The following is a 23,306-nucleotide window of genomic DNA, read 5'->3' as shown; positions in this document are numbered from 1 at the left end:
TCCACAAGAGCCAAAATATGGAAAGAGCCCAGATGTCTCTCAACAGATGAATGGATAAAGAAGATGTGATACATCGATAAATAATGAAGTATTACTCAGCCATCAAAAAGAATGAAATCCTGCCTTTGCAACGATGTGGATAGAACTAGACAGTACTATGCCAAGGGAAAATAAGTCAATCAGAGAAAGATAATTATAATATGGTTTCACTCATTTGTGGAATTTAAGAAACAAAACAGAGGAGCATAGAGGAAAGGAGGTAAAAATAAAACAATACAAAATCAGAGAGGAAGATAAACTATAAGAGACTCTTAATCATAGGAAACAAACTGAGGGTTGCTAGAGGGGTGGGGGAGGTGCTGGGGTAACAGGGTGATGGGCATTAAGGAGGGCACGTGATCTAATGAGCACTAGATGTTATTACAACTGATGAATCACTGAATGCTACCCCTGAAACTAATAATATACTGTATGTTAACTAACTGAATTTTAAAAATACAATACGATTCTATTTATATAAGGCATATAAGGTCAAAATCACACGGACATAGTAGAATGGTGATTGCCAAGGGCTAAGGAGGGAATAATAGGGAGAAACTGTTTAATGGGTATAGAACTCCAATTTTTCTTTTCTTTAATATTTTTTGAGTTAATTTTTTTTTTTTTTAGTAATCTCCACACCCAATATGGAGCTTGAACTTACAACCACAAGATAAACAGTCGCATGCTCTTCCAACTGAGCTGGAAAGGTGCCCCACAAGTTCGTTTTGCAAGATGGATAGAGTTACATGGATGAATACCGGTTATGGTTGCATAACATTATGAATGTATTTAATATCACCGGATATACACTTAAAATGGTTAAATTCATAAATTTCATGTGTATTTTACAACAATAAAAAAGTTGAAAGAATTATCTATATCATACAAAAAATAGCAAGGTGTGTGAGTGAACTCCCAGCTATGGCAGAGGAAAGAGTTCAGAAAATTCTCCCCTCTAAGAAACAACTAAAAAACTGAAGGAAATTGTCAAAAACAAACATTTTGGGTGCCTGGGTGGCTCAGTGGGTTAAGCCTCTGCCTTTGGCTCAGGTCATGATCTCAGGATCCTGGGATTGAGTCCCGCATCAGGCTCTCTGCTCGGCAGGGAGCCTGCTTCCTCCTCTCTCTCTCTGTGATCTCTCTTGTGATCTCTGTCAAATAAATTTTAAAAAAAAAATTTTTTTTTTTTAAAAACAAACATTTGGAGGCCTAGGAATCAGACCAAATATTAAGAAATTGAGAAGTGCTTACTGATTAAGAAAATTAAAATAAAACTGTTAAACTTGAGATGAGAACAGTGACATACTTAACTAAAGCTGCTACCATTGCCCACACCTCAGGATGTCCTCCAGGGTGAAGGAAAATAACAACAGACAGTAAGTAAAATCCAAAGGAAGCAAGTTACATCACAAAAAATGTTAAATATGTGATTAAATATACAATACTGTATATAGTTCTCTCTTAATACTTTAAAAGACAAGATTATATAAAGCAATTATTTTAATACTTTGTTGTTAGACTTATGAGATATTTAACAATAACATAACAAAGTAAGGGGAATAAAATGGAGCTATATGGGATCAAAAATACTATATTTTACCAGATTTAAGTTAGGTTTAATTTGAAGTAGACTGTGATCAATTGACATACATATAATCCTTAGAGCAACTATCAAATAACTCAATAAACACAACTTTTTTAAAAGTCAAAGGAATTAGAAAGCTACACTTAAAATATGTGTTTAACATTAAAGAGTTGGGTGATGTCATAGATGATGCTGGAACAAGATGCTCTAAGAATCTATGCCTTAAACTAAACATCTATTGAGTTTGCAGGAACAGTCTGAAGCAACTATTTTGGAACTCTGGAGGCTAGCGGAATCATCACATACCTCACAACCCTGGAGCAGGCAGCTATGGGGACTGACAGCCCATGCTTCTAGTGTGGCTAGCTGATGTCAAAGTAGGCAATAAGGACCCTGTCCTCCAAAAATCAAAAGTCCTCCAATATGTGTATTTATTACGAATCATGGCTTTTGATCAATAAAGGACCAGTACAGAGGCTGGTAATTGTTTCAACCTTGACAGGTTCAAGTAGCTCTACAGCTGAGATGGGATTTAAAGAGATAGTTTCTTGGGACACTTGGATGGCTCAGTCAGTTAAGCATCTGCCCTCAGCTCAGGTCATCCCAGGGGCCTGGGATCAAGTCCCATATCAGGCTCCTTGCTCAGCGGTGAGTCCGCTTCTCCCTCTGCTTGCAGTTCTCCCTGCTTGTGTTAACTCTCTGACAATAAATAAAATCTTTAAAAATAAAAAAAAAAAACTAGACAGATCATTTTTTTTCTAAGGATTTTATTTATTTACTTGAGAAAGATACAGTAAGAGACAGCATGAGAAAGGAGAAGAGGGAGAAGCAGACTCCCGGAGGAGCTGGGAGCCCAATGTGGGTCTCAATCCCGGGACACGGGGATCATGATCTGGGCCAAAGGCAGTTGCTTAACCAATTGAGCCACCCAGGTACCCAACACATCACATCTTAAAAACAAATAAATAAATAAAAATAAAGAGGTTCTTTTCAAGGAGCTAGACATTTAATGAAATCTTTGTCAGGTCACTGATTGACTGCCAGAAACTTCAGTGACCACACTCAACATGTAACATATTTTTGCGGAAACAGCTCAGAAAGTCACAAATGGATAGATTCAGCCCCCAACAAGCAAAACTCCACAATCTCTGACAGGTGAGTGAATTGGATTTCCAACATTACCAGAAATACACATAATTCCCAGCACTCAACAAAAACAAGAAATTACTAAACACATAAAGAAACAGACTACTACAGACCATTTATAGGAAACAAAGAATTTGACAGAAACCATCACTAAGGAAGCTCAGACATTTGAATTGTCAAAGATGTTATAGGAATGGTCCTTTTTTTTTTTTTTAATAATTTTAAAAGAGCGAGTGCACCCACATGAGGAGGAGAGGCAGAGGGATAAAAGGGAGCCTGACAGAGAGCTTGATCTTATGATGCATGAGATCATGACCAGAGCAGAAACCAAGAATGACAATCAACCGACTGAACTACCAGGCACCCCAGGAGTAGTCTTAAATACAGTCAATGAACTAAAGGAAATCATGAGGGGGGAAAAAAGGAAATCAGAAAGACAATGAACAAAATGAGTAGGCCAATAAAGAGACAGAAATAGAAAGAAACTAAACAGAAATTCTGGAGCTGAAAAGGACAGTAACTGAAATGAAAAGCTTACTAGAGGGGTTCAATAGCAGATTTCAAGCAAAAGAAAAATTCAGAGAACTTAAAGATAAGACAACTGAAACTATTCAGTCTAAGGAGAAGCTAAGAAAACAATAAAGAAAAATGAACAGCCAGAGGAACCTGTAAGGAATTAGACATGTACCAACATAAACATAATAGTACTCTCAGAAGAAGAGGAAGAGGACCCTCGACTCTATAGTGAACTAATCTTTGACAAAGCAAGAAAGAATATCCAATGGGAAAAAGAGAGTCTCTTCAACAAATGATGTTGGGAAAATTGGACACATTTCCAAAACTGGACAGCCACATGCAAAACAATGAAACTGGACCATTTCCTTACACTATACATAAAATTAAACTAAAAATGGATGAAAGACCTAGATGCAAGACAGGAAAATCTACCAAAACCCTAGAGAAGAACACAGGCAACAAGCTCTGTGAGTTTGGCTGCAGCAACTTCTTGCTAGACATGTCTCCAAAAGCAAGGGAAACAAAGGCAAAAATGAACTATTGGGACTTCATCAAGATAAAAAGTTTCTGCACACAAAAGGAAGGAATTGACAAAACCAAAAGACAACCGACAGAATGGGAGAAGATATTTGCAAAAAACATATCAGATAAAGGGCTAGTATCCAAAATCTATAAAAAACTTATCAAACTCAACACCCAAGGAACAAATAATCCAGTCAAGAAATGGACAGAAGAGGGGCGCCTGGGAGGCTCAGTGGGTTAAAGCCTCTGCCTTCAGCTCAAGTTGTGATCCCAGGGTCCTGGGATCGAGCCCCACATCGGGCTCTCTGCTCAGCGGGGAGCCTGCATCCTCCTCTCTCTCTGCCTGCTTCTCTGCCTACTTGTGATCTCTGTCTGTCAAATAAATAAATAAAATCTTTAAAAAAAAAAAAAAAAGAAAAGATATGGATAGAACACATGTACAGACATTTCTCCAAAGAAGACATCCAAATGGCCAACACACACATGAAAAAATGCTCATCATCAATCAGCATCAGGGAAATACAAATCAAAACCACTTTGAGATATCACCACCTCACACCAGTCAGAATTGCTAAAATTAACAAGTTAGGAAATGACAGATGTTGGCAAGGATGTGGAGAAAGGGGAACCCTCTTACACTGTTGGTGGGAATGCAAGCTGGTGCACCCACTCTGGAAAACATATGAAGGTTCTTCAAAAAGTTGAAAATAAAGCCACCCTACAACCCAGCAATTGCATTACTAGGTATTTGCCCCAAAGATACAAATGAAGTGATCTGAAGGGGCACCTGCACCCCCACTGTGTTTATTGCAGCAATGTCCATAATAGTCAAACTATGCCAAGAGCCCAGACGTCCATCAACACGTGAATGGATGAAGATGTGGTATATATATACACATACACACACACACACATAATGGAATGCCACTCGGCCATCAAAAGAAGAAAAAGAAAAAGTAGCCAGGGATGCCTGGGTGGCTCAGTGGGTTAAGCCTCTGCCTTCGGCTTGGGTCATGATCCTGGGATCGAGCCCTGCATTGGGCTCTCTGCTTGGCAGGGAGCCTGCTGCTCCCTCTCTCTCTGCCTGCCTCTCTGCCTACTTGTGATCTCTGTCAAATAAATAAATAAATAAAATCTTTAAAAAAAAAAAAAGAAAGAAAAAGAAATCTTGCCATTTGCAATGATATGGATGGAACTAGAGGGTATTATACTAAGAGAAATAAGTCAATCAGAGAAAGACAGTTACCATATGATTTCACTCATGTAGAATTTAAGAAACAAAACATGACCATAGTGGAAGAGAGAAAAAAATAAAACAAGACAAAATCAGAGATGGAGACAAACCACAAAAGACTCTTAAGCATAGAAGACAGAGTTGCTGGAAGGGGAGGGGATTGGGGGATAGGGTAACTAGGTGATGGACATTAAGGAAGACACATGATGTAAGGAGCACTGGGTGTTATAAAAGACTGATGAATCAACTCTACCTCTGAAACTAATAATAAATTATATGTTAATTAATTGAATTAAATTTTTTTTAAAAGAGCAATAAAAAGAAAATTTTTAAAAAAGAGGAAGAGACAGATTAAAGTATTTTAAGAAATAATGGCTGAAAAGTTCCCAAATTTGATGAAAGATATGAATATACACATCCAAGAATCTCAATGAATTCCACTCAGATTCACACCAAACTCACATTATAATCAAACTGCTGAAACTTAAACACAAAGAAAGGAATGTGAGGGCAGCAAGAAACAAGCAACTTGTCACATACAAGAGATCCTCAATAAAATTAACAGCTGATTTCTCACCAGAAATCAGAGTCCAGGAGGATATTTAAGAGCCTTGAAAGGAGGACACCTGGGTGGCTCAATCAGTTAAGCGTCTGTCTTTAGCTCAGGTCATGATCCCAGGGTCCTGGGATCAAGCCCTGCATCAGGCTCCCTCCTCAGGGGAGAGCCTACTTCTCCCTCTTGCTCTGCCTACTTGTACTTTCCATCTCTCTGTCAAATAAATAAAATCTCAAAAAAAAAAAAAAAAAGTCTTGAAAGGAAAAAGAAAGTGTCAAAAATATCTAACAAACTATCCTTCAAGAATAAAGGAAAAGTTAAGACATTTCCAGACAAAAGCTGAAGGTTGTTTACACTAGACATGCCATTCAAAAAACACTACAAGTCCTTTAGCCTGAAATGAAAGGGCCACAGTAAGTACCTTGATGGCATGAGAAAAAACAAACACTTAGAAATTGAATTTCCTAAGTAAACATAAAAAACAATGTTATTGCAGTGCTTTGGTTTTGTCTGTAACATCTCTCTTCTTCCCAAGGTATTTAAAAAACAAATGCACAAAACAATGACAAATCTGTTAATGGCTATACAATGTATAAAGATATATACTCTATGATAACAACATGGAGGAAGAATGGAGATGTATACAAGCAGAACCTCTGTATGCCACTGAAGCTAAGCTGGTATTATTCAAAACAAATTGCTATAAATTTAAGCTAATAATTGTAAACCATTAGGGGAAAATGATGAAAATAAACAACAAACATGAATCAAAATGGCGAATCAAAATGGCACACTTAAAAAAATAATAATTAAACACTAAAAAATGCATTAATACAGGAACCAAGGAACAAGAAACATAACAGAAAATAGATAAATAGCAGAAATAAATCCTTTCTTGGTAATCACATTAAATGCAAATGGGTTAAATTCCTCTACTAATACAGATTTTTAAAATGCAATTTTTTATGGTAATACAGGAGGAAACTGAACGTAACTCCTCCCATAGCCACAAAGTCCTCTGAAAATAATAAAAACCCTAAAGGTTGAAGGAGTAGCAACTACACGGAAGAAAAGCACATCAAGGCAGGTATGAGAGACTGGAGCACACAATATCACATGAACCCCACCCCTGGCATGGGAAGGAATATAAAACCTGGACTTTCTCCCTCAAAAGCAAAGAGTTAGAGCCCCAAATTGGGAATCCCAAACTTTTAAGATAAACATCTGAGAACTATGCCCCCAAATCACCTAACAGGGCTCACGTCCTGAGACCCACAAGACTGAAGCAATCTGGAAAACCACTTTTAAGGCTCACACATTTGGACTCACCCCAAAACACAGCTCAAAGGCAGCAAATTGCACCCAGACTTAAAGTGAAGAAAGCTCATATGCTTATATTAAAGCATCAGAAGGAGGGGCAGACATATACACACACGCATCTAGGAGCCTGCATGAATACAGGAACAGAGGCTAAGTGGGGCACCATCTTCATGCTCTCTTTGCCATGCTGCAGAACACTAGCATCTCCTAGAAGAGAGCTTTCACATACACCTGGTGCCCCAATTTTTGCAGGTGCCATCTAGGGGACATCTCTTGATTGCTTGGTTCTGGAGGTCAGAGGACCTTACATTCCTGGTTCCATGGGACTGCATTAATTGGTTGATCCAGAAAGGAGATCACATCATCTGGTAACCCAATTTTTGTGACTGCTGCCAAGGGACACCTCTATATCACCTGACTCTGGCAGCCAGTAGGGCTGACACTCCTGGGACCCACAGGACTGTAACAAAGGAGAAAAAGTTCTGAGGCATCCAAAATCCACAATACACAGTAAGGGACAACAGGCTCAGGAACTGTCTCTGTGAAAGAGGCCTATTAGTTGATCATCATGACTGAAATCTGAAGGCAGACTTTTGTTTTTATTAGGAATGTATCTTGGGGCCAACTTTAATCCTTTCCAGAGACATCAGAGGGCGGCAGTATCTCTGCACTCACCCTCTACGAGGTTCCAGTGTTCTGCTGTCCCTGGAGAGTTTTATAGTTTACCAATTCTTCTAAAACCCCTCCAAAAAAAAAAAAACAAAAGAGAGGGAATTCTTCCAAACTCATTTTACAAGACCAGAATTACCCTGATATCAAAACCAGAAATACCAGAAAAAAAGAATTACAGGCCAATATTCTTGATGAACAAAGATATAAAAATATTCAAAATATTAGTAAAGCTAACTCAAGAACACATGGAATATGGAATATGGATAAAAATACCATATATGGGGGCACCTGGGTGGCTCAGTGGGTTAAAGCCTCTGCCTTTGGCTCAGGTCATGATCCCAGGGTCCTGGGATCGAGCCCCACATCAGGCTCTCTGCCCAGCGGGGAGCCTGCTTCCTCCTCTCTCTCTGCCTGTATCTCTGCCTACATGTGATCTCCATCTGTCCAATAAATAAATAAAATCTTAAAAAAAAAAAAAATACCATATATGATAATCAAGTGGGATTTAGTCAAGGAATGCAAGACTGGTTTAACATCTACAATACAGTCACCGTCATGTATCACCTTAAAAAATAAAGGATAAAAATCATGATTATCTCAAGAGAGCCAGAGAAAATTTGACATGTGACAAAGTTCAACATCCATTTACAATAAAATCTCTTAACAAAGCAGGTATACAGAGAATGTACTTCAACATAATACAAGCCACATATAATAAGGCCACAGCTAATATACTGAATAGTGAAAATCTGAAAGCGGTTCCACTTAGATCAGGAACAAGACAAGGATGCCTATTCTCACCACTTTTATGCAGCATAGTGCTGAAGTCCTAACCAGAGCAGTCAGAAAAAAGAAAAGGCATCCTAACTAGAAACAAAGTAAAACTGTCACTATCTGCAGATGACATATTATATGTACATATACTACATATATATACCTACATATATTTACCCTGAATCCTAAAACCTAAAGACTCCAGAAAAAAAAATTTTTTAGAATAAATAAATACAGTAAAGTTTTAGGATATATAATCAGTATACAAAAATTTGCTGTCTCTATACACTAATAATTATTAGAAAAGAAATTAAGTAGAAATCCCATTTACAATTACATCTAAAAGAATAAAATACCAAAGAATTTAACCAAGGATCTGTATATTGAGACCTTAAAACATTACTAGAAGAAACTAATAACACAAATGGAAAAATATTCCACACTCATAGATGAAAAGAATAAATTGTCCATACTAACCCAAAGCAATATGTAGATTCAATACAATCCCTATCAAAATTCCAACAGAACAACAACAAAAAAAAAATTCCAAAGGCATTTTTCACAGATATAAAAACAAAGAATCCTAAAATTTGTGTGAAACTTTAGAAGATCCCAAATAATCAAAGCAATCTTGTGAAAGAACAAACCTGGAGGTATCATGCCCCTGATTTCAAACTATATTACAAAGCAATAACAATCAAAACAGTATGGTACTGAATTAAGACAGACACATAAACCAAAAGAACAGAATAGAGCACCCCGAAATAAAACCACACATATATGGTCAACTAACTTTTGAGAGAGGAAGCAAGAATATACAATGGGGAAAGGACAGCCTCTTCAGAAAGCAGTGTTGTAGGGGTGCCCGGGTGGCTATCGGTTAAGCATCTGACTCTTGATTTCGACTCAATCATGATCTCAGCATTTGAGATCCAGCCCATCAGTATCCATGTTAAATGTGGAACCTGGTTGGGATTCTCACTCTCCCTCTCCCTTTACCCTAGACACACACACACACACACACACACACACACTCCCTCTAGGAAGGAAGGAAGAAAAAGAAAGAGGAAGAAAAAAGAAGGAAGGAAGGGAGAAGTAAGAAACAGGAAGAAAGGAAGGGAAGGAGGAAAAAGGAAAGATGTAAGTGTTGTGAAAAATTAGAAAGCCACATGCAAAAGAACTGGACAGCTGTCTTACACTATGCACAAAGATCAACTCAAAACGAATTAGACTTGAATATAAAACCATAAACTCAAAGAAGCCATAGACAGTAAGTTCCTTGACATAGGTCTTAGCAATGTTTCGGGTTTTTTTTTAAAGATTTTTATTTATTTAAAAGAGAGCACAAGTGCAGGGAGGGGATTTGGGGGAGGAGGAAAAGAGGGAGAGGGAGAAGCAGGCTCCCTGCCGAATAGGGAGCCCAATGTGGAGCTTGATCCCAGGACCCTAGGACCATGACCTAAGCCAAAGGCAGATAGACGCTCAACCAGCTGAGCCGCCCAGGTGCCCCAACAATGTTTTTTTCTTAATCTGACACTAAAACCAAAGCAACAAAAGCAAAAACAAACAAATGGGACTACATCAAACTAAAAGGCTTCTGCACAGCAAAGGAAACCTCCAATAAAATGAAGAGGCAGCCTACTGAAAGGGAGAAGATACTTGCAAATCCTATCTGATGAGGGGCTAATATCTAAAATATATAAAGAACTCACACAACTCCGTAGGAAAAAAAATCCAATTAAAACATAGGGAGATCGGAAAAGACAATTTTTCCAAAGAAGACATTAGGATGGCCAATAGGTACAAAAGATACTCAACTTCACTAATAATTTAGTGAATTTAGAAATGCAAATCAAAGCCATGATGATATATCACTTCACTCCTATTAGAATGCCTATTACCAAAAAGACAAGAATTAACAAGTGTTGGTAAGGGTATGTAAAAAAGGACACCCCTGTGTACTACTGGTGGAAAAGTAAATTGGTGCAGCTGCAATGGAAAACACTATGAAGGTTCCTCACAAAATTAAAACCAACGCTACCATAAGATCCAGCAATTTAACTACTGGGTATCTATCCAAAGAAAATGGAAACACTAATTCAAAAAGATATATGTACCTCCATATTCACTAAAGCATTATTATTATAATAGCCAAGATATGGAAACAACCTGTGTCCATCAATGGGTGAGATAAAGTGTGGTACATATATACAATGAAATATTATTCTGCCATAAAAAAAAAAATTGCCATTTGCAACAACATGGAATGAGCTTGAAGGCGTTATGCTAAGCAAAATGTCAAAGACAGACAAATACTGCATTAGGTATATGTGGAACCTAAAAGAATAGATGTATATATTTTTTTAAAAAGCTTGTAGATAAAGAGAATAAATTGGGGGAGGGGAGGAGACAGGGAAACTGGGGAGATGCTTTTTAGGTTTAAATAAATTGGATAAAAAATTAAAAATCAAGTTAAATAAAAATATGCCTATATTTTTCCACAAGAACCTCACTTTATAGATGAGGGCATAGGAAGGTTTAAATAAAAAAATAAAATGAAAAAGATTCTATGTTTAGGTACATGAGGGGCTCAGTCAGTTAAATGTCTGTCTTCTGCTCAGGTCATGACCCGGGAGTCCAGGATCAAGCCACACATTGGGCTCTCTGCTCAGCCAGGGAGTCTGCTTCTCCCTTTGACTCTACCCCATCTCATGCGCTCTCTCCCTCACTCACTCTCCTCTCATTTTCTCTTTCAACTAAATAAAATCTCTGTATATATATATACACACAATAATACTGTGACAGAGGAGAACTACACTTATGATGAGCACCGCATAATGTACAGAATTGGTGAATATCTTGTATACCTGAAATATATTATAGATAACTATATCTCATTATTTACATTATTTATAAAGCAAACTCAAGGTCCAGATTGCTTCACTGATTAATTTTACCGAATAGTTACAGAGCTAATGTCAACCCTTTATAAATTCTTCCCAAAAAAGGGAAGAGAGGCAATACTTCCAACTGATTCTATGAGGCCAGAATTATTCTGATGCCCAAACAAGAAACAAGAAATCAGAAGACTCAATCTGGGGAGAAAAAAAAATCTTGATGTTATTTTTTTAAGTAACCTCTATATCCAACATGGGGTTTGAACTCAAGACCCCAAGATTAAGAGTCACATGTTCTACCAACTGAGCTAGTCAGGTGCCCCGAAGCTGGGAAAACTTAAAAACAAAGTCGTAAATGTTAAAGAGGACTCTGAGTAGAAAGAAGAGATCATAAGTAAGAAAAGTGGGAAGCACAAAAGCAGTAAAATAAAGTATACCAATTTAAAAAAAAAAAAAACTCAGTTGAGGTATTCACAAAATAAAAGTCTGTAAAGTATAACACCATATACCTAAAACATGGGGGCAGAGGAGTAAAGAATGGTTCAAACTTTTTTTTTTTTAAAGATTTTAGATTTAAAGATTTTAGATTTAGATTTTAAAGATTAAAGATTTAGGGGCACCTGGGTGGCTCAGTGGGTTAAGCCGCTGCCTTTGGCTCAGGTCATGATCTCAGGGTCCTGGGATCGAGTCCCGCATCGGGCTCTCTGCTCAGCAGGGAGCCTGCTTCCTCCTCTCTCTCTGCCTGCCTCTCTGCCTACTTGTGATGTCTCTCTGTCAAATAAATAAATAAATAAATAAATAAATAAAACCTTTAAAGATTAAAGATTTAAAGATAGCAAGAAGGAGCACCAACAGGGAGGAGAGGGAGAAGCAGGCTCCCTCTGAGCAGGGAGCCGGATACAGGGCTTCTTCCCCGACTGGGATCAAGACCTAAGCCAAAGGCAGATGCCTAACCAACTGAACCACCCAGGCACTCCAGAATGGATTCAAACTTAAGCAACTATCAACCCAGGGTAAACCACCATATGCAGATTTTATATATAAACCTAATGGTAACCCTAGGAATAAAGAGAAAGGAATCAAAAAAGATCACCAAACAAAGTCAGCAAACTGTGAAAGAATAAGAGAAGAAAGGAATGGGGAAGGAAAAAACAACCATAAAAGCAGTAACAGAACAGCAAGAAATATACACCTATAAATAATTACTTTAAGCGTAAATGGTCTAAACATTCCAATCAAAAGACATACAGTGGGGCGCCTGGGTGGCTCAGTGGGTTAAGCTGCTGCCTTCGGCTCAGGTCATGATCTCAGGGTCCTGGGATCGAGTCCCGCATCGGGCTCTCTGCTCAGCAGGGAGCCTGCTTCCTCCTCTCTCTCTCTCTCTCTCTCTGCCTGCCTCTCTGCCTACTTGTGATCTCTCCCTGTCAAATGGATGAATAAAATCTTTAAAAAAAAAAAAAAAAAAAGACATACAGTGATAGAATAGATAATCAAGTAAGACCAATCAATACGCTGCCTTCAAAGGACTCATTTCACAGACAGACACATGCTAACTAAAAGTGAAGAATGGGGACGCCTGGGTGGCTCAGTTGGTTAAGTAGCTGCCTTCGGCTCAGGTCATGATCCCAGCGTCCTGGGATCGAGTCCCACATCGGGCTCCTTGCTCCGCAGGGAGCCTGCTTCTCCCTCTGACTCTGCCTTCCATTCTGTCTGCCTGTGCTCGCTCTCACTCTCTCTCTCTTACAAATAAATAAATAAAATCTTTAAAAAAAAAAAAAGTGAAGAATGGAAAGGCATTTATTATGCAAATGGAAGTAAAAAGCAAGCCAATGTGGCAATACTTCTAATCAGACAAAATAGACTTTAAAACAAAAGACAGTAACAAGAAAAAAAAGAAAGACACTATATAATCATAAATAGAACAATCCGACAAGTTCTAACAACTGCAAATATTTACACACCCAACATGAGAGCACCCAGATATGTGACGCAGCTAGTAACAAACATAAAGGAAATAATCTATAGTAAAACAATAATAGTAGGGGACTTCAACAGCTCACTCACATTAATGGACAGATCTTCCAAATAGAAAATCAACAGGAAACTGGCTTTGGAATGAAACACTGAAGCAGATGGATCTAACATACAATCAGAACATTCCACTCTAAAACAGGGGAATATAGAGGGGCCTGGGTGGCTCAGTGAGTTAAAGCCTCTGCCTTCGGCTCAGGTCATGATCTCAGGGTGCTGGTATCGAGCCCCACATCAGGCTCTCTGCTCAGCAGGGAGTCTGCTTCCTCCTCTCTCTCTGCCTGCTTGTGACCTCTGTCTGTCAAATAAATAAATAAAAATCTTTAAAAAAAAAAAAAAAAAACAGGGGAATATACATTCTTTTCAAGTGCACATGGATCCCTGTAGTCTAGTGATTAGGATTCAGCACTCCCAAGCACACATGGAACATTCTATGAATAGATCAAATATTGGGCCACAAAACAAGTCTCAAAAAATTCAGAACGAATGAAGTCAGACTATGCATGTTTTCCAACACTATTAAATTAGAAATCAATTTTCTAGAAAAAATTGGAAAGATTAAGACCTAAATATAAGACAGGAAACCATATAAGTCCTGGAAGACAGCACAGGCAGTAATTCCTCTCACATTGGCCATAGCAACATATTTCTATATAGGTCTCCTGAAGCAAGGGAAACAAAAGCAAAAATAAACTATTGGGACTTCATCAAAATAAAAAGCTTCTGTACAGCAAAGGAAACAACCTACAAAACTCAAAGACAATCTACTGCATGAGAGAACTTATTCGCAAATGACATACCTAATAAAGGGTTAGTATCCAAAATATATAAAGAACTGATATAACTCAACATCCTAAAAACAAACAATCCAATCAAAAACTGGGCAGAAGACATGAGCAGACATTTCTCCAAAGAAGACATCCAGACCGCCAACAAACATATGAAAAGATGCTCAATATCTCTCATTAGGGAAATGCAAATCAAAACCACAAGGAGATACTACCTTACACCTGTCCAGTAGTGAAAATCAAAAGCACAAGGCACCTGGGTGGCACAACGGTTAGGCACCCAACTCTTGATTTCAGCTCAGGTCATGATTTCCAGTCATGAGGTTGAGTCCCATGTTGGGCTCTGCATTTAGCGGAGAGTGTGCTTGGGATTCTCTCTCCCTCTTCCTCTGCCACTCCTATTTGTGCATGTGTTCTCTCTCTCTCAAATAAATCGTCAATAAATAAGTAAATAAATAAAACAAGTGTTGTCAAGGATGTGGAGGAAAAAAGAACCCTTGTGCACCACTGGTGAGAAGGCAAACTTATGCAATCAATGTGGAAGACAGTATGGAGATTACTCAAAAAATTAAAAATAGAACTATCTTATGACCCAGTGATCACACTAATGAGTATTTACCCAAAGAATACAAAAAACTTTAAATCCAAGGGATATATGCACCGTTACGTTTATGACAGCATTTACAACAGCCAAGCTATGGAAGCAATCAGCGTCCATCAATAAATGAATGGATAAAGAAAATGTGATATATATACATATATATATATATATGTATATATATGAATGGATAGAGATGTGATATATATGTCTCTACATACACACACACACAGATATATATATCACATACACATGCACGCATCTATAAATAATGGATTATTACTCCACCATAAAAAATAATAATATCTTGCCATATGCAACAATATGGATGGAGCTAAAGTATAATACTAAGTGAAATAACTCAAAGACAAATACCACAGGATTTCACTCATATGTGGAACTTAAGAAACCAAACAAACAAAGGAAAAAAAGAGACAAAAAACAGACTCTTGATTATACAGAACCGATGGTGGGAGGAAAGGTGAGTGGGGAGATGGGTGAAATAGGTGAAGAGGATTAAGAGTTCACTTACCATGAGAGCACTGAATAATGTATAGAATTGTTAAATCACTATATTGTATACCTGAAACACACTGTTAATTTTACTAGATTTTTTTTTTAAGTCACTGAATTACATGCTTACAATGGATGGATTTTTATGGTTTGTAAATTATACCTCCTTTAAAGCTGTTCCCAAAAATGTCAAAGTCATGGATGATAAAGAAAAACTGAGAAACTTCTCTAAACTAAAGGAAATTAAAGAGATAAAATAATTACAGACAGTACTTAATCATGGATTAGATGGGGCATAGGGTAGTAGGGGAACAGCTATAGCAGGCTTTATTTAGGATTGTTTGATGAAATCTGAGTATGTACCATAGATAAGAATAGTATCAGTAAATCAATGTTAAATTTCCTGATTTCTACTATTGTACTCACTTTATTACAGAATATCCTTGTTCTTAGGAAACACATGATGAAGGATTTAAGAACTAAAGGAGGTACAACATCCAATTTATTCTCAAGTGTTTCAGATAAATATAACCTGCAACTACATACATATGGAGAGAAATGATACAGCAAATGGGCAAAATGTAAACAAGTGACGAATCTGGGTAAAGGACATATGGGAGTTCCTTGTACTATTTTTGCCATCTTTATATAAAGTTTGAAATTCTATCAAAATAAAGTTAGAAAAAAAAGTTAAATTAACAGTACAGGCAAAAGGAAGTGGCTGGAGATGTACAAGTAACAAGCAGCATTAATCTTTTTTTTTTTTTTTTAAATAGGCTCTGAGCCCAACAGAGGGGTTGAACTCACAACCCTGAGATCAAGATCTGAACTGGAGATCAAGAGTCGGACACTTAACTGACTGAACCACCCAGGCACCCCAGTAAATAATCTATTAACATCACTGAAGCCTATCTCCTGAAAAGAAAATAAAACCCAACTCCTGCAGCCTATACTCATGAAGACCGGTTAGAGTAGGAGATACTCTAAAACACTGACAAGCTCTAAAACGTGGTGATTTACTGCCACTTCTCTTAGGGCCATGCTTCCTTTCCTTCATTTTCAATATAGGCATGACTTCAAGCTAAGAGCCAGAGGAGACCTTCCAGGCCTAAATCATCTGACCATGCCACCCAAAGAGCTAATTCTCCCCAGTGGGTTATGCCTGGACCTCAAGATTAAAGATTAAAAAGCAGATTTAAGATCTACAAAATGGCTCCTCAATGAACATAAGTACTTCCACATAAGTACTTCCACAACTAGCAGAGCATCTTACACAAAATAAATATACATTTTTCTCATGAAACCTAAAGGGCAGTAGACAGGGACAGAATGTTCATAAGCCTGCAGCCCAGGGGATGACAACAACAGCTGGCCTGATTAGAAACAATGTCTGCCTGTTGCTTTCCTGCCTTCTCTCTTTTTCCTCCCCTCTCTAGAAATGTAGATCTGTCCCTTTTCTCAAGTTTCCATCTGGCAGTATCTCTCTCCCTCACCCCAATCTCCCTTACTCTCTTATAATATACTTCCTACTTCAAATGACACATTTAATTTACTTTTGTGTTTTTCATTTCTTTCTCTGTAATTTTAGTAAGTGAGCAGAAAGAAATCTGAATTCGATGTTCATTGAATGTTTCTGAATGGTGAGATTTGGCTAATTTTTCTTCTTTGTACTACAACTTGAACTTCATACAATGATCTTGTGTTTTAACCAAAGTAAAGAGCACTGCGTTTTTTAAAAAATTCCCATTTATAGCATCATATCAATTCATTTTTAATATTTATAATTCCATGTCCTTTGCTTTTGAAAAAAATAATCAGGTATATTTCCCTTACAAGTGATCTTTAATTTAGTTTTCCCCTAAGAGTGGCTCTCTGTGACAAAAAAAGAAAACCACTCCACCTACTCTCTTGCTTTTTATCCACCTTCCATGCCTTCCCCAGGACACAGAAAGAAGCCACAGAACCTACACAGAGCAGAGAACAATAGGGATAAGGAAGCTCTGACTAGGACACAGCTTTGAAAACTGAGCCTTGTACTATTTTACTCTCTATACTCAGTTAACAGGTTTCTCACCAGAAAGATGTCTGCATAGCCAGCCAAAGACTCTACTCCCTCTTGGATCCGTGCTCCACCAGAGTCATTCAGTCCAATCACTGGAGCCCCCACTGTCATGGCCTGGTCCATGATCTGAAACAGCAAAGAAACCTTTCATGAGACAACTGATCCTGTTAACAAAAACAGAATTTATAAAGCACCATGGTGTTTTCTGGAAAATGTTCTAAGCATACTTTTCAGGACAAGAGTCATTTATACTGGCTTTCTTCCCCAGGATTACTGGGTACCTTCATGGAAAACAAAGAACCAAAAATTTTTTTTTTAAAGATTTTATTTATTTATTTGACAGAGAGAGATCACAAGTAGGCAGAGAGGCAGGCAGAGAGAGAGAGAGGAGGAAGCAGGCTCCCTGCTGAGCAGAGAGCCTGATGCGGGACTCGATCCCAGGACCCTGAGATCATGACCTGAGCCGAAGGCAGCCACCCAGGCGCCCAAGAACCAAAATTTTAAGGGCCAATTAAAGCCCCTCAGGCATCCCAGACCCAAAGCACTTCCCAGCAGCAGGGGCAAAAACTGTTCCTAACAACCATTTCTAGAGCCTCAGGACTAGCTGTAATATTTTCCAGTAGCCAGTTTTGTTCCCAGTTATTTATTTATTTGTTTGTTTGTTTGTTTATTTTAAGTAGGCTCCATGCCCAACATAGGGCTTGAACTCATGACCCTGAGATCAAGAATCACATGCTCCACTGACTGAGCCAGCCAAGCCCTGCCACCACCACCACTGCAGCCCCCACTCCATCCCCGACCCCATTACTCTTTTGAAAGAACTGACAGTAGTCACAATAGCAAAGTTGATTTTCGTGAAAGTACATGTAGATCCATCTGTTAACCACAGGCCAGGCCCAGGCCTGCTTTTACTTGTAATAAGCCATATTTTCCTCATGGGTCAGTAGTTGAGAGCCTAATAAGTAACATTCCAAATAGCTCTTGACAGTTCACAAAGCACTTTCACTTCCATATTATTCATTTAACCATGATAACAGAGGCAGTAAAAAGAAAAATCGGGGAAGTTTAGAAGTTAAGGGACTGGTCCAAGGTTTCAGAAACATATGACAAGACCATGTCTAGAATCCAAGTTTTTCATTACACAGGGAAGCGCTCACCAGCTACTAACAGTCAACCCTACCTTTAATTCCAAAGTTCTCCAAATATAATCTATACTTTTATTCATCTCCAGAGCATCTCATCACTAGCAGTATTTTTAAAATACCATCATGTAATCAATCCTTGTACTGCTCTTTATCTTTTAGTACCTGGACTCTCCACCTAGACCACAGGCTCTTTACCTGGACTCTTCAGAATCCCAAGCAGTCTATAAACAAATTTCATCCATGCCTTGGATGGGAAAAAATTTACATCTTTATCTTTATTAACTCTGGTTGATCTTTAGCATTTCCTTTAATAATGAACAAAGTTAAAAAAAAATACTAATAAAGTATTAGAAATACCTGTGACTTTGTCATTAATAGAAGCCATGGATATTTTTATGGCACATTCAAGTTGTTGCAGGTATTTTGAAGTAGGATATTTATTCATATTGTGAAATTTATTCATAAAAATACTGTGAAATTATAGCAGTTTGGATCCACAACTAAATTTCGTTACTTGAGGAATTAGAAAGCACATATATTACAAATGTGATTTTTTAAAATATTTTTATTTCTTTGTAATCCTACATATTTTATGCATGCAAATAATTACCAGCCCACCAAAGGGATCCATGATACAAAAAAAAAAAAAAAAAAAATGTTATAAACTCCTGACTGATGGGAACTTTGGGTCAGCACCCACCCCACATATAGTTCTGTACCCCAATACTCAATATGTACCAAGTGACTGATGAAAGTACTGGTCTTCAATACTGAATACTTACTTTGCAGATCTTCTGGGCATGCGCCCCGGACAGACTACCTCCAAAAACTGTAAAATCCTGAAAAGAAAACAATTAAATCAACAACTAAAATATAGTGACTAGCCAGGGATAGAGAGCCACAAGGAGGAGAAAGAAATGAAAAACTCTTAGCCAAAAGTTTTTGAGGGATTTTTAGACATTCAAAAAATTAGGAGTAGTCTTTCATTCATTATTCTATGAAATAATTTGTATCTTTAAAGGGAGTTCATGTATTGTTGGGAGCAAAAGACTTGCTCTATAAAAATGAGTCACAGCTCTATGGAAAGGAAAACTTTTCATGAAGAATTAACCTGAAAAATCAGATTCTAGAGATCTCAAACAGTGAGGCATTTCTATTACTAGAAAGTATCACTCATTTTGATGAGGGAGGTGAAAAAAGTCAATCAGGGCCTTCACTGCTTCCTCTGGCTTATGGAGTTTCATTATCTTCCAATGTAAAGGGCTTCTTGAAGTAGGAAGGACCTCCTTCCTAAAACCATCTCAAAAAGACAGCAGCGAATTAAGAAGAGATTCAGCCCACGAGGACAAAAAAGGAAGAAGCAACATCCACAGAGGAGAGACTGAACAAACTCGAGAGGAAATGAAAGCTCAAGAAGAATATTTGACTTAGAGGGAACAAATGGAAGCCTATACACTGCAGGGGCAGTAACCACAAGGAGGGGACAATGCAGGAACCATGGAAAGTGGGGGTGAGGAGGGGTGAAAACAGACTGATACAAAGTCTCTGTGGGGAGCAGCTGGATCCCACAGGGTCTCTCCTTCATCTTGAGAAGAGGAAAGGTTTATTCGCTAAAGCAACTTCATCAGAGGGGCTCTGGATTCAGTCACCAGCAGCAAAAGAACATGAAAGTGAGTCTAAAAACACATGAGATCAGGAACCTGTACACTGAATGATGAGCCAGCACTGGGCTCTCCTTTCCCTCTACATGTCTCCCCAGAACATACCTATGGTCAATTATCAAGCAAGAGACTGAGGCTGCTTCTCTGGAAAAGAAGTTCCCCACAAAAAGCAACTAAAACATCCCTCAAGTCTGAATGCAATCATCCCTTGTCCTCAGCCCACAGCACTTGCACAGCATCTCTCTCACTCTATCTGTACTGAAGACCCTCCTGTCCTGCCCCATTCTATACACAAAATAATTAGCATCTTCAGGACAGAAACTCTGGCTCAGTTTTTTCCCTCTCCCCTCCCCCTATCCCTACACAACCCTACCCCATGGGCTGATAAAAAGTATCAACTCAGTGAATTTTTGTATCTGCTCAGTAGTTAGAAGGTTGAGCCCAGACAGCATAGTAACTTTCTTTGTTCTGGCTATCTGATTAATGCTTCCTTCTGTACAAGTTTTTGCCTAGCTCTCATAAATTACAAAAAGGAGAAATCATTTCTTCTAGTTAAGCATTTGGTAGACCCATCTGTAACACAGTTTTTTTTGTTGTTGTTTTTGTTTGTTTGTTTTTTTAATTTTTTATTTTTTTATAAACATGTATTTTTATCCCCAGGGGTACAGGTCTGTGAATCGCCAGGTTTACACACTTCACGGCACTCACCAAAGCACATACCCTCCCCAATGTCCATAACCCCACCCCCCTTCTCCCAACCCCCCTCCCTCCAGCAACCCTCAGTTTGTTTTGTAAGATTAAGAGTCACTTATGGGTTGTCTCCCTCCCAATCCCATCTTGTTTCATTGATTCTTCTCCTACCCACTTAAGCCCCCATGTTGCATCACCACTTCCTCATATCAGAGGGATCATATGATAGTTGTCTTTCTCTAAAACATTTCAAAGGGAATTCATTAAGTAAATGAGTATTGTCTAAGTACAATACATTCAAAATTACCCGAACATGGTTATTTTACTATTAAACCCATAAACAAGCTTTATAATTTTAGATCTATAAAAAGGAACTAAACACTTAGAATTATATGCATATTTCCACCTCTGGTGGGGGGATGGGGAGAGGAAGTAATCAAACCCAGAATAGTATAGTGTTAGTTTACTATAAGCTGCTCTAACAATTACCACAAATTCAGTGGCTTAAAGCAACGTAAATCTATTCTCTCACAGTTCTGTAATTTCGAAGTCCTACGTGGGCCTCACTGAGCTATACTCAAGATTAGCATTGTTAGGCGCCTTTCTGGACGGTCCAAGAGAGAATCATTTTTCCTGCCTTTTCCAGGTTCTGGAGACCGTCTGCATTCCTTCATTCATGACTCCCTTCCTCCATCTTCTTAGCCAGCAGTGGCAGGCCCTTCTCACAACACACCATTTGGAACTTTGCTTCTGCCTCTCCTTCTCTTAAGGACCCTGTGATTATATTGTGCACACCTGGGTGACCCAGGCTTCTTTATTTTAAGGTTAGCTAATTAGCAACACTAATTCCATCTGCAGCTTAATTCCCCTTTGCCATTGAAGCTATCATTCATAAACTTCAGGAATTAGGAGTTGGACATTTTGGGGGACCATTATTCTGCCTCCTATACTATATTCTTCTACGGTCTCAGTGTGAAGAAACTTTATCTGTCTTTATGCAGCTTAAGAAAATTTGTTCTAAAAAAAATTAAAAAAAAAAAAAAAGAAAAGAAAATTTGTTCTAATACTTTCGGGAAAGCCCAAAACCTATGGTTCATGGAGTCTAGTGCCTTCCACCCAAGCTGCATTCACAGCACTCTCTCAGTCGACACAATGCCCAGGACATGGATGCCCTCCAGGCACACACCCAACCTGCCAAAAGGAAACTCACTCACTTGGATTAAACTCCTGGCCTGGGACTTTTTACCCGATTAATGCCCTGTGATCATCACTCAAGACTATTGATTCTTTTACCCTAAGAAAAAACACATACTATAGTATAAAACTCTCAACATATGCACTGAAAAACAGAAAGTAAATCCCTCATCTGCCCCCACTGAAAAACAGAAAGTAAATCCCTCATCTGCCCCCACTACAAGCAAGTTTTCATTCCCCAAAACTGCTTTCTTGTCATATCTTTTGCTCCTGGCTCTGCCCTCCAGGAACGCACAGCCTATTGGAGTTATTAAATACCTGACTGAAGACATAAGCCAATCTTCCATTGATTCGGCCCCGTCCAGTGACCACACTGTCTCCAGGAAACTATCAGAAAAATAGAAAAATAAGAGTTAAAAAACCCAAATATGTCTTTTAGTGAATTTAGCAATGAAAGACCAAAAAAAGCCCAAAACAAATGCGCACCCTAAATTTCTTGAAATTCAGTATGAATCAGGATCATGATGGAATCTCCTCTTCCCCTGCTCAGCTCTGCAAAAGCAAGCCGTAGGCTACTGCTTTGTCAATAGAAGTGAAGGGCACTATAGTTAGAGATCATCTTCTTCCAAAAACAAAATAATTAAAACTCCCTAGAGCTGCAACTACCAAATGCCATGGGAAGGAGAAGGGAATAGAATGACACATGGCAAGTCTACAAAGCCACACAGCCCACCCCCAAACCTTACGGCAAACCCATCATTTTGCTTGGAATCCTGGAATACTATGTGGCCCATAATGACTCAAATGGAGCCAGCTGATTTGGTGCCAAGTTCCCAAATCTTTGGTCACTAACAGCATATATGCAGACCCAAGAAAAACTGATCAAAAGTGAGTCCAAAGAATTCCGCATACCCATGGAGAACACCCAATTAAAAAAAAAAGAAAGTATCGGTGACTCTGACCCCAAAAGCTCCATAAACTTAGTATGACAAAACAGGCAAATGGTCCTGCTTTAGGGGTCTCTGTTGCCTAGACAAACTAGAACACAACTAAAAGACATTCTCATCTTTCCTTCCAAGTTTGTCAATCCATATTTGTGAGAATTCTGAACCCACAACCAGAGCCCTGGAAACTGGGCCAGAGTCACACTGCCCAAGGTCTGAGCAGTCCCACTCACATTCCTTCATCTGCAGACAAAGGTTAAGTAGGGGAATCTGGAGGCCCAATACTACTTCTCCAGAGGCACCTCTGCAACTTCAGGCCCCAAACCTGAAAATTCTTAAATGTACTTTTGAGTTCCAAAAGGTCTTCATTAGTCTAGTGGGTAGGCCAGCACAGCAACAGCTAGAAAGTGCAACGT

The 23,306-nt window shown here is 38.5% G+C and overlaps 1 protein-coding gene across 2 annotated transcripts in view; it reads right to left on the bottom strand.

Moving 5' to 3' along the window:
* The window catches only part of PCCB (propionyl-CoA carboxylase subunit beta), a 96,292-nt gene that overhangs the window by 69,599 nt on the left and 3,387 nt on the right, over nt 1-23,306 (bottom strand). For both annotated transcript variants that reach the window (XM_059162696.1, XM_059162697.1), the window contains 3 exons: nt 22,265-22,333; nt 19,184-19,240; nt 17,269-17,382 (listed from right to left, as the gene is read on the bottom strand). In XM_059162696.1, the coding sequence (XP_059018679.1) occupies nt 17,269-17,382; nt 19,184-19,240; nt 22,265-22,333 (240 nt within the window). The remainder of the gene's footprint in view (nt 1-17,268; nt 17,383-19,183; nt 19,241-22,264; nt 22,334-23,306) is intronic.

This window comes from Mustela lutreola, chromosome 2, assembly GCF_030435805.1.
Source record: "Mustela lutreola isolate mMusLut2 chromosome 2, mMusLut2.pri, whole genome shotgun sequence".
Taxonomy (NCBI): Eukaryota; Metazoa; Chordata; class Mammalia; order Carnivora; family Mustelidae; genus Mustela; species Mustela lutreola.
Note: the sequence above shows the minus strand (reverse complement) of the source record. Positions and strands in the feature narration are given on the sequence as shown.